The following is a 12897-nucleotide window of genomic DNA, read 5'->3' as shown; positions in this document are numbered from 1 at the left end:
GATTCAGGTGTGTAATCACGAAAAGACTAAGGGATTTGTGATACTCAGGCTACCACTCGTGTTTTACAGATTTGAAGAAAAATTGGTGACACGTCATACACTGCTTTAAAAACAATCATGAAAAATAAATCTTTTGTCCTCTCTTCTCTTAAAAAATGTGCACCTTATCACTTAAATATATATCTACAAATTAAACACTGTGCAATTCCAGCTGCAAAGTATATATACTCTTTGATGTTGTGAAGTGGTGTGGCATTATGGGAGTTGTTTTCACTACTTTTGCTGGAGAAAATTTGTTGGCAGCTGCTGATGCATTTGTAAGAGATGTAGGTTTAATTCAAATGAAGGTTTAGTGATTCACATTAGCTCTGTGGCTTCCATAATCTAATGCTCTGTCCACACTATAACAGCTATTTTTGTATTTTTCCATTAGTTTTTTAAATGATTCTGTCCACGTGACCTTTGTTTTACAAAATATCTCCACATGCACTACAACACAAAAATGAGTAAAACCTGGTACAAACTCAGACAAACATTTAGTGGATTTTAAACTGTGGACAATCCGGATGCCTTTATGTTATCATCACTTCATTCACTTCAAGAACCCTCACTCTGTCACGTCTTTTTTAAAAATCTCAATTATTACAACCTTAAACACATGTGGATAAGAGGTCTTAATATACAGAAAATATCAATTTTGCAAAATATTCCAGTGGATGGGGCATAAATTGATATTGAAATGTATAAATAAATGAATAAATCAGCTGTGTTGGCTTATTGTGTTGCGAAATGCCAGACAACATAGTGAAAAAATTATGCAGATGAAGTACTGTTGTATTACTGTATGATCTATACTTACCTTCGTGCGTGCGTAACAGTCTTGTCTTATGATTACCACATTTCCCTATAAAGGGGATATGATGCCAATATGGGCTGTAACTTGGAAAAAAAAGATTTCTCTGAATGGACATTGTTGGAACCGTTGATGTAATGTAAATGCAAAACACAATTCATGGTCATTTTCAGATGTTTTAATGCAAAAAATATTGTATGTTGTACCTTTAAGTAATGTATTTGACTGTCTCTTCATGTTTGTGTGCATACAGGATACAATGGAGAGGTCCTGAAAGCCAAACAGATTGTCATGTATAGATGACCTGCGCTGGCTTAAAGGACAGATATGTATCTAAACCTGTCATTGTGTGTGTGTGTGTGTGTGTGTGTGTGTGTAGAGTTTGCTGTGGTTGGTGAACCGTTAAGGTAAGAAGTGAGACAGAGACAGGTGAGAGAGGTGGTTTGATGGGGAACAACCACTCCATTTGTAGCTATAATCAGCTCACACACACACACACACACACACACACACACACACACACACACACACACACACACACACACACACACACACACACACACGCATGCACACACACATACACACACACACACACACATCAGTCCAGCTGGGGAAGTGTCAAGGCAACATTTGGTTCTGGTCGGTCTGTTCTGAAGAGGACTTTCCACAGCTAACCGAGCACACTGCACAGGCTTAGGCTATTAGAGAAATGCAATGGGTGTGTGTGTGTGTGTGTGTGTGTGTGTGTGTGTGTGTGAGTGAGAGAGAGAGTGTGGATGTGTGTGAGAGAGGGAGGATGTACAATGAAAAAAAAGTGAAACAGAGGCTTAACAATGAACACTGCAGAGCGAGAAGGACGAGAGAGGAGAGCGTTTTGACAAAGAGAGAGAGAGATGGAAAGAGGATAGATAGTGAGAGCGAACAATGTTGTTTCACTCCAAATAAATGTTCCTTCACAATGGTTTTAATTATGCAGATAATTTTGATGTCCCTCCCTCCCTGCCTGCCTCCTCCTCCTCCTCCTCCTCCTCCTCTTCCTGCTTCCTTTCCTCAAACAAATTTAATACCCTCCCAATTCTCCCTTTTGTGTGTGACAGTGTTTCTAAAAAAGACAGAGGGGAAGAGAGATATTTTGTGAGGAGGTGTCAAGGTCTTGTGTTCTCTTCTGTGTTTATACACTCACCCCTTTACAGATAGCAACAGCCTCCTTGGACATCGACTTGGGGTAGGAGACGTGATGCTCCATGATGGACTGAAATAACTCATCCTCATCCTCGCCGTCGAATGGAGGCTGGACAGAGGAGAGGAGAGGAGAGGAGAGGAGAGGAGAGGAGAGGAGAGGAGAGGAGAGGAGAGGAGAGGAGAGGAGAGGAGGAGGAGAGGAGAGGAGAGGAGAGGAGAGGAGAGGAGAGGAGAGGAGAGGAGAGGAGAGGAGAGGAGAGGAGAGGAGAGGAGAGGAGGAGAAATGACAAATAAAGGTTATTACAACTGAATCCCTGAAAGCGTTTTTGTCAGAATCAAAATGCAGCAGACTCAACGAATTCAAAATATCCACTTCAAATGAGATATCCACTGTTTGGAAATGTCACATCTACTCTTAACAATTATTAATGTCATGAGAGAAAAACTCATTAAGGCGAATAATTTAATAGCTAACCTTTCATTACACAATGTCAAATTTAAAGGGTACAAGCACAAATGTTTGTTCTTTTTAACATTTAGCTGAATGAATACAAATGCTGCTCACAGAGTAGCTTGGTCCACATTTAAGGATGTGCTTATTTTTTTGTGACCTTATAATAATACAGTTTGTTAAACATCTTTTACAACCCGACACAATGAACACAGACTAACCTGTCCAGCCAGCATCTCATACAGCAACACGCCGAAGGCCCACCAGTCCACTGATTTTCCATATGGTTGGTAGGCTATGATCTAAAACAGCCAAAAAAAGAGCTTCAGTAAAGACGCACTCACCTCATCTTAGATCTAAGTAAAAGTTGGACTTCAGATCGATGTCCAAGCATTCTAAAATGAACAAATATGCTTTGAATTCTGGGTAAATTAAGATGTTTTGTTGCTTAAAACATAGCTGATTTGACAGCTTTCAGTCCACTCAGCAGAAAGCATGTCCAGTCAGAGTATAACAAGTAAAAAAGATTTTATTAGAAAATTCAGGTTCAGCAAAATGTAGTCTGGAAACAACAATAAAAGACTTAGAAGACTGAAGAATATCTGTACTCGCATGTATGCTTACATCACATTGCTGTTGGTTATCTAGGTTGATTTATATCTAAATGAAGTTAGCTAACATTGCAAATCTCACATATTGAACCTTTAATATGGCGGGGCTTCATTTATCATAGTTACATGTTATTTTAATTAGGGATGTATAGATCCATATCGGGTGCTTATCTGGCATTTTTAAGAAAATTGGATTGGATGTGATTTAGTCACGAGATTGGTCTGATCCGGACCCGGTGCTGGGACGGGGGGGAGGGGTAAACACTCGTCCTGCTCCCTCAAGTGAAAGTTTCTGGCCCAAACCAGCCTGCAAAAGGTTCTAATTTGTCCCACAGTATGAATTTGGAAAGTGCAAAAATTATAGTAAAGTTCATTCATTAATTCATTCATTCATTTTCTGAACCCGCTTTATCCTCACTAGGGTCATGGGGGTCACTTGGAGCCTATCCCAGCTACATAGGGGCGAAGGCAGGGTACACCCTGGACAAGTCGCCAGTTCATCACAGGGCTGACATATAGAGACAATTCACACATATGGGCAATTTAATTTAACCAATTAGCCCAGGTTAATAGGTCATATTAAAGTTATTAAGAGTTAAAGGTGTCATACTTGTTTTAGTTCAGGTTCCACATTCGGCCCAATTGTGAAATAAAAATTTTATTGTAAAAATCAGTATTGGATCGGTATCAGATTGGTATCAGCAAAACTAATCCTAAAAAAGTCAGATCGGATCGGAAGCAAAAAAAATCCAGATCAGGACATCACTAATTTTAATACTTGAGTTAGACTCGGGATACTTAAATTTATCTAAATGCGTTGCTGAATATTACCAGCAGAGCGGGAGTAGATTGTAGGGATTGCTAATGTTTTAGGCTTTAAATAAATTAGACATTTGTGAGACTGTCCAAAGCCTGATCTTTACCTATATCATTCCCTTTAATATTAAACATACACAGACTCCAAGAACGGCAAATATTGGCACATTAAACATACAGGACATTATTAAGATCATTGTGCCCAATGAAGCAGCGCACACTTCACATGCTCTCATATCACATCATCTCATGGAGACATAGTTAGAAACACAAACTTACAGTGAAAATAAAGGCTGAATGAATAAGGACGAGGAGATGACAAAGAAATAGGATGAGATTTTTACTGTCAAGTGGTGTATGTTAGCTAACATCATGGATTTTCACTCCTAAATATCAAATATGTTTAAAAGCAGAGTTACAGGCAACAATTAAGATGTGAACCACCAGCCTCAAATTAAGAACACCCCTAAGATTCTTGAGAATGGAGAACTGGGCTGATTTCAGAGCAGATTTGAGGCTGGTCTAACTCTATACAGTCTAAACAAATGACTGTGGCCTCAGGACACTGATCGATCAGTCAGGTTTCTCTAGAAGATGAAATGTTTGTGTCCTGTCAATCACTTCACACTGCCATCGAGTGCTTCCTGTGGCAGCTGCATCAATACAAGAAACATCAACATGACTGAATATTATAACCCAGAGACAACACACGTAGAGCCAACCCATCTATCATCATTCATCCCTGACTGCGCACACACACTTTACCTCAGGAGCTATGTAATCTGGTGTTCCACAGAAGGTTTTGGTGGTAATTCCATCCAGCATATTTTCTTTACACATGCCGAAGTCTGCTATCTTAATGTGGCCCTCGCAGTCCAGCATCACGTTGTCCAACTTCAGGTCTCTGCAGGAGAATCACACACAATATTACAGTAGGATAGAGGAAGAAGTATTCAGATCCTCTACTTAACCCATAAAGACCCATACATCGACCAGCGATCAAAGGCATCTGCTGATCTAAAATGTGTGATACCTGTTGATCCACTAATCTTACCAATATATGTAAATAATCGGTGCAAAATACAGTTTGTCATCTTTTCATGGTCATCAGATATGGACATTCAGAGGCTCCGTAGTGAGCATGGAAACACCGTCATCTTCTACAACATTGATTCACCAGTAAAACCCATGGAGTTTAAGAAATGACAGTAGATGGAGACACATGTTTTTACGTTCAGTTATTGACATCTTTGCTGAAAAAATCGGGCGGGCAGCGGCGGCGGCATACTGGTTATCGTCATGGAGACAATACGTTGGAAAAGCTGCTCTAGGATACTCCAGCACTAATGGCAACAGTGACTGGAATGATCCAGACACATGGAAATGTAAACTTGGAGGAGTTTTCTCAAAGAAGGTTCTACATGACTCCTCCTGGTGACACGCCCCAAATCATCCCCTAGTTCATCTACAAGTTCTTAAATGGCATTGCTTGCCAGTGGCGCCGGATTCATTTTAGAGGTTGGGGGGCCGTGGGGGTTGTTGGATTGAATGACTGTTAGGCACACATAATTTTGTCACACAGTAGCCTAATGTCAGTACATATTTTTAATCACAATAATCAGATCAAATAGAAAAGTAAAAGGTGAAAAATGTGTTCTCTGCGTTTTGTTTCATCATTTCGATGTCTCCTTCTTGAGACAATAACCACAGCCATGTGTGTGGAACTACGCATAAAAACTGTTTGCATCTCCCTTTGAGATGTGTTAAATATAGACACAGTTTCTATCAGCAAAATTGCTCTCTGGTTTGATAAATCACTTTGCGTGTGCGAAATTAATATATTTACATTTTCTCCTCTCAGCACATGCACAACTGCGTGTAAATGCCCCATATTGCAAATTCATCGTGGCAAACGTACTAACTGAATGCAGACGCGCTATTTTGCACCGTTGAAAGACACAACCCTTAGTGCGCACTGTTAGTAAATCAGTTTGTACATTTTTTTGCTTATATACGCAAACCTTTAGTAGATCCAGCCCTAGAAGTTTATCAAAATGAAAATTCCCTGTAAAATATTGAAAATTGTGCTGAAGTTAAGTTAGTAAATGTCTACCACTGCATGAAGACTACGCTCGATCAAGGACCCATCATTGGGTAAACATTTCTCCTTATTTGCGCTCTCTCTGGATCAAATCAGCAGGACTTTGATGAATGACAAAATGAATGAGCAAGAAGATGTATTTTATTCTGATGGGATGCTGAGTCACTTGTGGAGGCAGAGGCTCAGGATGGTATAATAAACAACAAAACATGTTTTAAAGTAATAGTAATGTTTGTTCAATATTAATATTTTCCACAGTAAATGTATTCGTCCCATGTAACTCGTCCTATGTTTCAGTGTAAATCCACTATGAATGGTGTGTTATGAAGGTTACCTGTAGATGATGCCCTTTTGATGGAGGAAGAACAGACCAATGGCGATCTCTGCAGCGTAGAAGCTACACACACCGAGAGAAACAACAACATTAATTAGAAACAGGCCGAGGTAAAGGACAGGGGGAAAACAGAGGGATAATTTGTGTGTGTGCATTCTGTTTGTGTGTGTCGGCATAAAGGTCAGCGCTGTCTCTTCAAGGCCAGGGAGCAGCTGATAAGATCAACAGCAGGAGTCTGGACACACTGACCATGCACTCGACTGTGTTTGCGTGTGTGTTTGTGTGGGTGTGTGCGATCAATGTCTCCTTGTAAAGAGCACGTAAAAGATGTCAAGAGCCATTTTGAGAAAAGGCGAAGAATACGCAGAGCTTGTTTGAGCTTGTTGGATGCTTTATCTGTGATCTGAATGATGACCAGAGGACCATCGCTGCTGCAGGTAGACATAGCAACACAACTTTAGGGGTTATATAGAAAAAAAAACACATGAAGACCATCCATTAGAAAAATTGTACAAGAATACAGGATTTTGTATAATGCATTTTGTTGCCACTGAAGAAAAAGTTATGATAACTAAATAAAAGAAATTTACAGTTGGCCTTTGTTGTCTTATTATTTTAGAGCCAAAAGTGACCATATTTGGATGAAAAGGCAGAACGAGGGAAGCTCATGTGTGAGCTGATGCTGAGAACTAACTTACTAATGTCGTAAAACGCTAAATTTCATGGAGCATATGTGAATCCAAAACATTTTCATTTGATGATGTTAATGCAACATATACACTTGAGCTGTCTATGAGGAAAGAATATGTTTTATCCAATAAACAGAAGCTCCTCACACCTGCCAATAAAAGCCCAGTGAATGTAGCCTATTCAGAAATAGCAATAAAAGCAGACAATAAGGTCTTCTATTATTCTCAAAACATTGCTAAGCTAACAATAATTTGCAAAAGAACCATCAGTCCCCTATGAGAGGGTCTAAATAAATTAAACAAGTGGTGCCAGGCACAACAAACCCCGCCCCTCGCACATATTGTAGCTTGAATTTGGCATCAATCCAGCTGATGTCATCATGTCTATGTGTGTGCTGATGTCAGCATATCAACTGCCTCTATATATGTGCTAAGTTTGAAGTAAACTGAACCAAAATTGATGTTTTTATAGACGTGAAATCTCGCCCATTATAAGTAAATGGGAGAGGAAAAAAAGATGTACAAAATTCATAAAAATTTTTGACCTACTTTTCCCAAAATGTAATCACATCTATTCTGGGTGACTGGCGATCTATAAACCCACTTTGGTATGAATTCAAGCAATAGTTTTGCTGCTACAGACATTTTAAATTTTGTCCATTAAAAGTAAATGGGGGGAAAAAAAGAATTTAAAATTCATAAGAGATTTAAACTTTGATCTATTTTTTCCAAAATGTAATGACATTTATTCTAGGTCACTGGCAATTTATAAACTCAATTTGGTATGAATTCAATCAATAGTTTTGCTGCGATAGACATTTGAAATTTCACCCATTATAAGTAAATGGGGAAAAAAAAGATTTGAAAAATTCATAAAACATTTTTAACTTTGACCTACTGTTCCCAAAATGTAAGGAGATCTATTCAGGGTCACTGGCAATCTACAAACCACATCTGGTATGAATTCAACCAATAATTTTGCTGCTAGAGTGTTAAAAAAAAACAAAAAACAAACTGAACCAAAAACAATACCCCTTGCCTCTCCTTCGGGGTTGGGGGTGGGGGTTACGAGACCAGACCGATTCCTGAAAAAAAGTATAGACTTATAGCAAGGCTTCACTTTCAAGCCAGATCCTGGCTGTCTCACTACAGTAAGTCAGTGAGCTGCTGGTGGCTGCAGACTTCCAACTGAATTTTTACATTTTTTAAATTTGCTTTACATTTACACTGTATAGTTCTATGTAAAAGTCTTGTTGTTTTTGGGGTCGTGAAATGAGCAGACATTTATTTCTAAAATACAACAGGGAAGTACATTAAATATGTGCACAGAAATCAAAACAGACACATAAAAACATCTCTTAATGACTTCTACATGTTCAAGTCAGCCTTTAGTGTGACGTCCATTCTCATAACAAACAGTGTTGAATGAAAACCTGGTGTAAAACAGCTGAAGATTAGAGCAGCAAGCACGGACTGAATAAAAGACTTAAAACATGTTAAGTCCAATCGGAGGTCACACTAAATTCTTGACACTTTGGTTTGTAGAAGCTGTTTTTCTTTCCTGAAACTTTAAGTTGTATTGATGTGCATATTTCCTGTATATGCAGGATGAATCTTGATATAGACTGACAACTGCCTGTGTGGTCTTTGCTAAAACAACAAAACTAATGATGGTTTAAGACACAGGTGTCAAACATGTGGCCCTCCACAGGTTCCAATCCGGCCTGTGAGATGAATTTGCAAAGTGCAAGTTAGGGCATCAAACTCAAAAATAACATCATAATAACCTATAAATAATGACAACACCATTTTTTTTTCTCTTTGATTTATCGCAAAAAAATTAAATTATGAAAATGTTTACATTAACAAATTATCCTTTAAAATGTGAATAACTTGAACAACCTGAAATGTCTGAAGAAAGTTAAGTGCAATTTTAACAATATTCTGCCTGTTACTAAATGTTTTGTGCCTTTGTAGATCTAACCTATAATGCACATGTATAAATGATAAGTCAAGGCATAATACTGATAAAATTTTAATTATATTTCTTAACGAATCCCTTTTTTTTTCCAGGTTATTCACATCCTTTTTGTTTGGATAGTTTGTAAATGTAAATACTGGCATAATTGAATGTTATTTTTTGCACTAAAACAATTTGAAGTTGCCATTATTAACTGGCTATCATGCTATTATTTTACTGGTTCGGCCCACTTAAAGCTATACCTACCGATGTGGCATTTCTCACAGCACTTAGTAAAAGTTTGAACATGAACAACCCGCCTCCCTCCAAAGCCCCGCCCACTTTCCTCTGCCTGAGCTCTGAGGCTCCCCCTCCTCTCTCCTCCTCTCACTTGATGCACGCGGAGGAAGCAGAGGTGGAGGTCCGGTCCGCTTCGGTGTGTCTGCGGACCCCTCCCTCAGTAATCAGATACATTTAAGGTATTTGTATTTAAGGGTCTGGTCTGCACAGTACTGGGTCAGTCTCTTCACTGCACCACGGAGATGATATGCCCAGGCGATGGATGCACACACTGTGAACGCGTGGCCTCTGCGAATTTTTCGTGGACGTTTGAGGTTTCATAGTCCATACATTTATCATCCTACATAATCCTACATTGTGTGACACCAAGTACATGTACGTGTTTGAGTCCCATGGTCAAAAAAGCTGAGCTTTGTGCAGACCTGTTTAGTCCAGTACAGCTGACTTCCGGACTTTTATCTCCATCCTTTATTCATCGGACTCCTGTTTGTTCACCTTGGTTGTTATTTCTGTTCATAAATCCGTTTTTTCCTTTCCACATGTGCATGTCAGTTCTATCCAAACACATCCTAGACAGTAGACTGTGGTCAGTGACAGGAGAAGCAGCGCCAGTGAAGCGTCAGATTCACAGGTACACATATCGGATGCGGGGACGGCGATAATGGATCGGATGCTGGACGGCCGTAATGGATGGTTGACAGGAGGCTCAGCCAGGTTCGGCCAATTATTTCATTCGGACCGACTAAAATGATTGGTCAGACTTTTATCACAAATATATGAGAATTAAACATTTTTGAGTTTCAATACCTGGTGGATTTTTTTTACGTTTTAGTTTGACACATGCTTATTAGGAGCATTTTAAGATGACAAAAGAAAAGTGTAAAAATGCCACATCATACGGTATAGCTTTAAGATTAAATTGGGCTGAATGTGGCCCCTGAAAGAAAATGAGTTTGACACCCCTGGTTTAACAGTACTAGTACCCATAAGGACGTGATGATGATGATGATGATGATGAATTGATAGACTGCGCACTAAGCCCGTGTATTGTCTAATAAATAAATGAAACAGAGTAGATCACATTGATGGCCTTAGATAAAAGGGTTCCCCACCTCTATTCGACTTGCCCTTCAGCAGTCTAAACCGTCTGCCACAGGGAAGAAAGTCTAATTCCTCTATAAAAGAGATGAAGGGCAAACTCCACCACGGCTCTTGCTTTCCAGACAGTCCGCTTGTCAAATATGTCAGCCTGTTGGATCGACTTGACACCAGTGATCTCACCAGCCACCTTAATTATATTCTGCAGTTTTGGAGGTATTCTACCGCACAGTGAAAACTCTCTGGAGCTGCTGGATTACTTTCATTTCTGAAGCTCGTCAAGGGTGGCAACATTCAGCGGGGTTGAACAACATATTTCAGCCCGGGGCTCTGCTAGGATTACTCATCTATCACCTCAGCCAGTCAAACTGCTGATGGCTTATTCAAAATAATAAAAAACAAACTGTGAAACATCTATTGTGTGTAAGCAGCAGGTTGACTTCTTGATAGATGATAGCATCAAATCTCAGTTTTTGGCTGAACAAATGTTGCCGCTGCTGCGCGTTTGTGTATACTCACACAGCGTGAGGCTCTTTGAACTTGCCGACCTGCTGGATCTGATACATGAGATCTCCTCCGTTTATGTACTCCATGACAAAATACAAACGGTCCTGCGGAGAGATAACAGCAAACGAGAGGTTAGAGACTACACGTTCGTAAGAGGTCAAAGCAATAGCGTCAAAAAAAGAAAGTAAGTGTTCAGTCTTAGATCGAGACTGACAGGTCACATGGAAGAGAAATTAGAGGAGAAAAAGGGAAAGGGTTAAATATGAAAGGATAGAAGAATGAAAAGGAGAGGATGAGTCGTCTGTGTTTCCAATCAGTCTTCAACTGAGAGAAAACAGCGACATCAATTTAAAGAGCCAATTCCTCTCTATTATCTACAGAAATTGCCAATAAGGTACAGTAAGTGAGCGAGAGTGGAGGGATTTGGTGTTTTGCAGTGTGTATTTGTGTGTGTTTTGCAGAAAGTAATGTGTCTCTGTGTATGAATGTAGTGTATATAAGAGTTAGTCTGCCTGCACCGCCTGATAAGTTATAAGAACTGTTGCTTGTGTGCATGTTGGCCAGTCTACATTGCATGTCTGAAGTAAATCTATATATGTGTGAGAGTGTGAGAGAGTGTGTGTGTGTGTGTGTGTGCATCACAGCTTAAATTGAGGTTATGTGTTTGCATAGCTTGCAAAAGTACTAATACCACACTGTGAAAATATACCTATAGAAGCAACATTTCTGCATTCAAAGCCTTTGTTGCGTAAAACTGTATAAAGATCATCAGCAAACTGTACTTAACAGATGAAAAGCAAGAGGATTCAGTGTCCAGTGAAATGGATACACTCAATGTTTTATACTTAAATATAATATTTTTAGATTAAAGGTTCAATGTGATTAGAACCTAAAATGATTAGACCAACCCTTGTTTTCTTCAATTTCTTGCTCATTTTAAAGCCTGGTACAACTAAAGGTCCATTTGTTTGGACAAATATAATGATAACAACAAAAATAGCTCATAAGAGTTTAATTTAAGAGCTGATATCTAGTCATTTTCCATGGTTTTCTTAATAATAACCAAAATCACTTAGTAGTAGCAGTCATGTAGTTTTATTTTGAGCACAAAGAACCACACAACATGGTCAAACAAAATTGTTCTGTGCTCGAAAAGGACTGGGAAGAAGCATAACTTATTGACTCCCACCCCTTTTTACAAACTAATAATTAAATTAAATCCACTTCCTTTGCTTTGTTAACACACTTTTTTTCTGTATATTTTTACAATAACACAAAACATCCATATAAACCATTCACATACACTTTTTTAGTCACCTCACACACAATCAGATTTGCATAATCAACCGTTTTTAATATAAACTATAATATTTATATGCACTTCAGAAATATTTACTACAAAAACAATGATCAATAAATGTGATAATATCTTCTTATCATGATAATTAATTACAATAATATCTTATTTTATGCGTACTTCTATGTTATAACTAGATATTCACTTGTTCAGATAATGTTCTATACTTTGTTAGGTGGTGTCAAAAAATCAGTATTTTAATCAAAAGTATTCAATTTGTATTCAAAAGTATTTAACCTGTATTCATTTGCATGCCAGATGTTATTCTTAGTGTAATGTGTAGATTATAACAGAGCAACTGACTTTTTTTTCCTGGGAGACCCACAAAAGAATGACCATGTGTAGCTATCGAAAGAACACGTGAATTTATGGAAAGTTACAAAACGGGGCAGGCAGAAAGAAAATGTGAGCTCATGGAAAGTTTTGGAAAATGTGATGTACCAAAAAAAGTGAAATTTTGGACATTCTGGGAAATAATTTACATATTCTGGGAAAAAGTTACATATTAATATATGATAAACTTGTACTGGGAATTAGCTGCATATTTATATGTTTTGGCCAATCCTGACAGACACCCAAAAACTTCACCCTATCAGAGACAAGCTAAAAAGGGAGGTTTCCGACGTGACTAGATTTAT

General features: G+C 38.6%; 1 protein-coding gene across 2 annotated transcripts in view; it reads right to left on the bottom strand.

Moving 5' to 3' along the window:
• The window catches only part of prkcbb (protein kinase C, beta b), a 199517-nt gene that overhangs the window by 42128 nt on the left and 144492 nt on the right, over positions 1 to 12897 (bottom strand). For both annotated transcript variants that reach the window (XM_030141271.1, XM_030141269.1), the window contains exons 11-15: positions 10915 to 11006; positions 6349 to 6411; positions 4679 to 4817; positions 2708 to 2788; positions 2037 to 2144 (exon numbers count right to left, since the gene is read on the bottom strand). In XM_030141271.1, coding sequence (XP_029997131.1) covers positions 2037 to 2144; positions 2708 to 2788; positions 4679 to 4817; positions 6349 to 6411; positions 10915 to 11006 — 483 coding nt within the window. The remainder of the gene's footprint in view (positions 1 to 2036; positions 2145 to 2707; positions 2789 to 4678; positions 4818 to 6348; positions 6412 to 10914; positions 11007 to 12897) is intronic.

The sequence above is a fragment of the Sphaeramia orbicularis genome, chromosome 8, assembly GCF_902148855.1.
Source record: "Sphaeramia orbicularis chromosome 8, fSphaOr1.1, whole genome shotgun sequence".
NCBI classification, from domain to species: domain Eukaryota; kingdom Metazoa; phylum Chordata; class Actinopteri; order Kurtiformes; family Apogonidae; genus Sphaeramia; species Sphaeramia orbicularis.
Note: the sequence above shows the minus strand (reverse complement) of the source record. Positions and strands in the feature narration are given on the sequence as shown.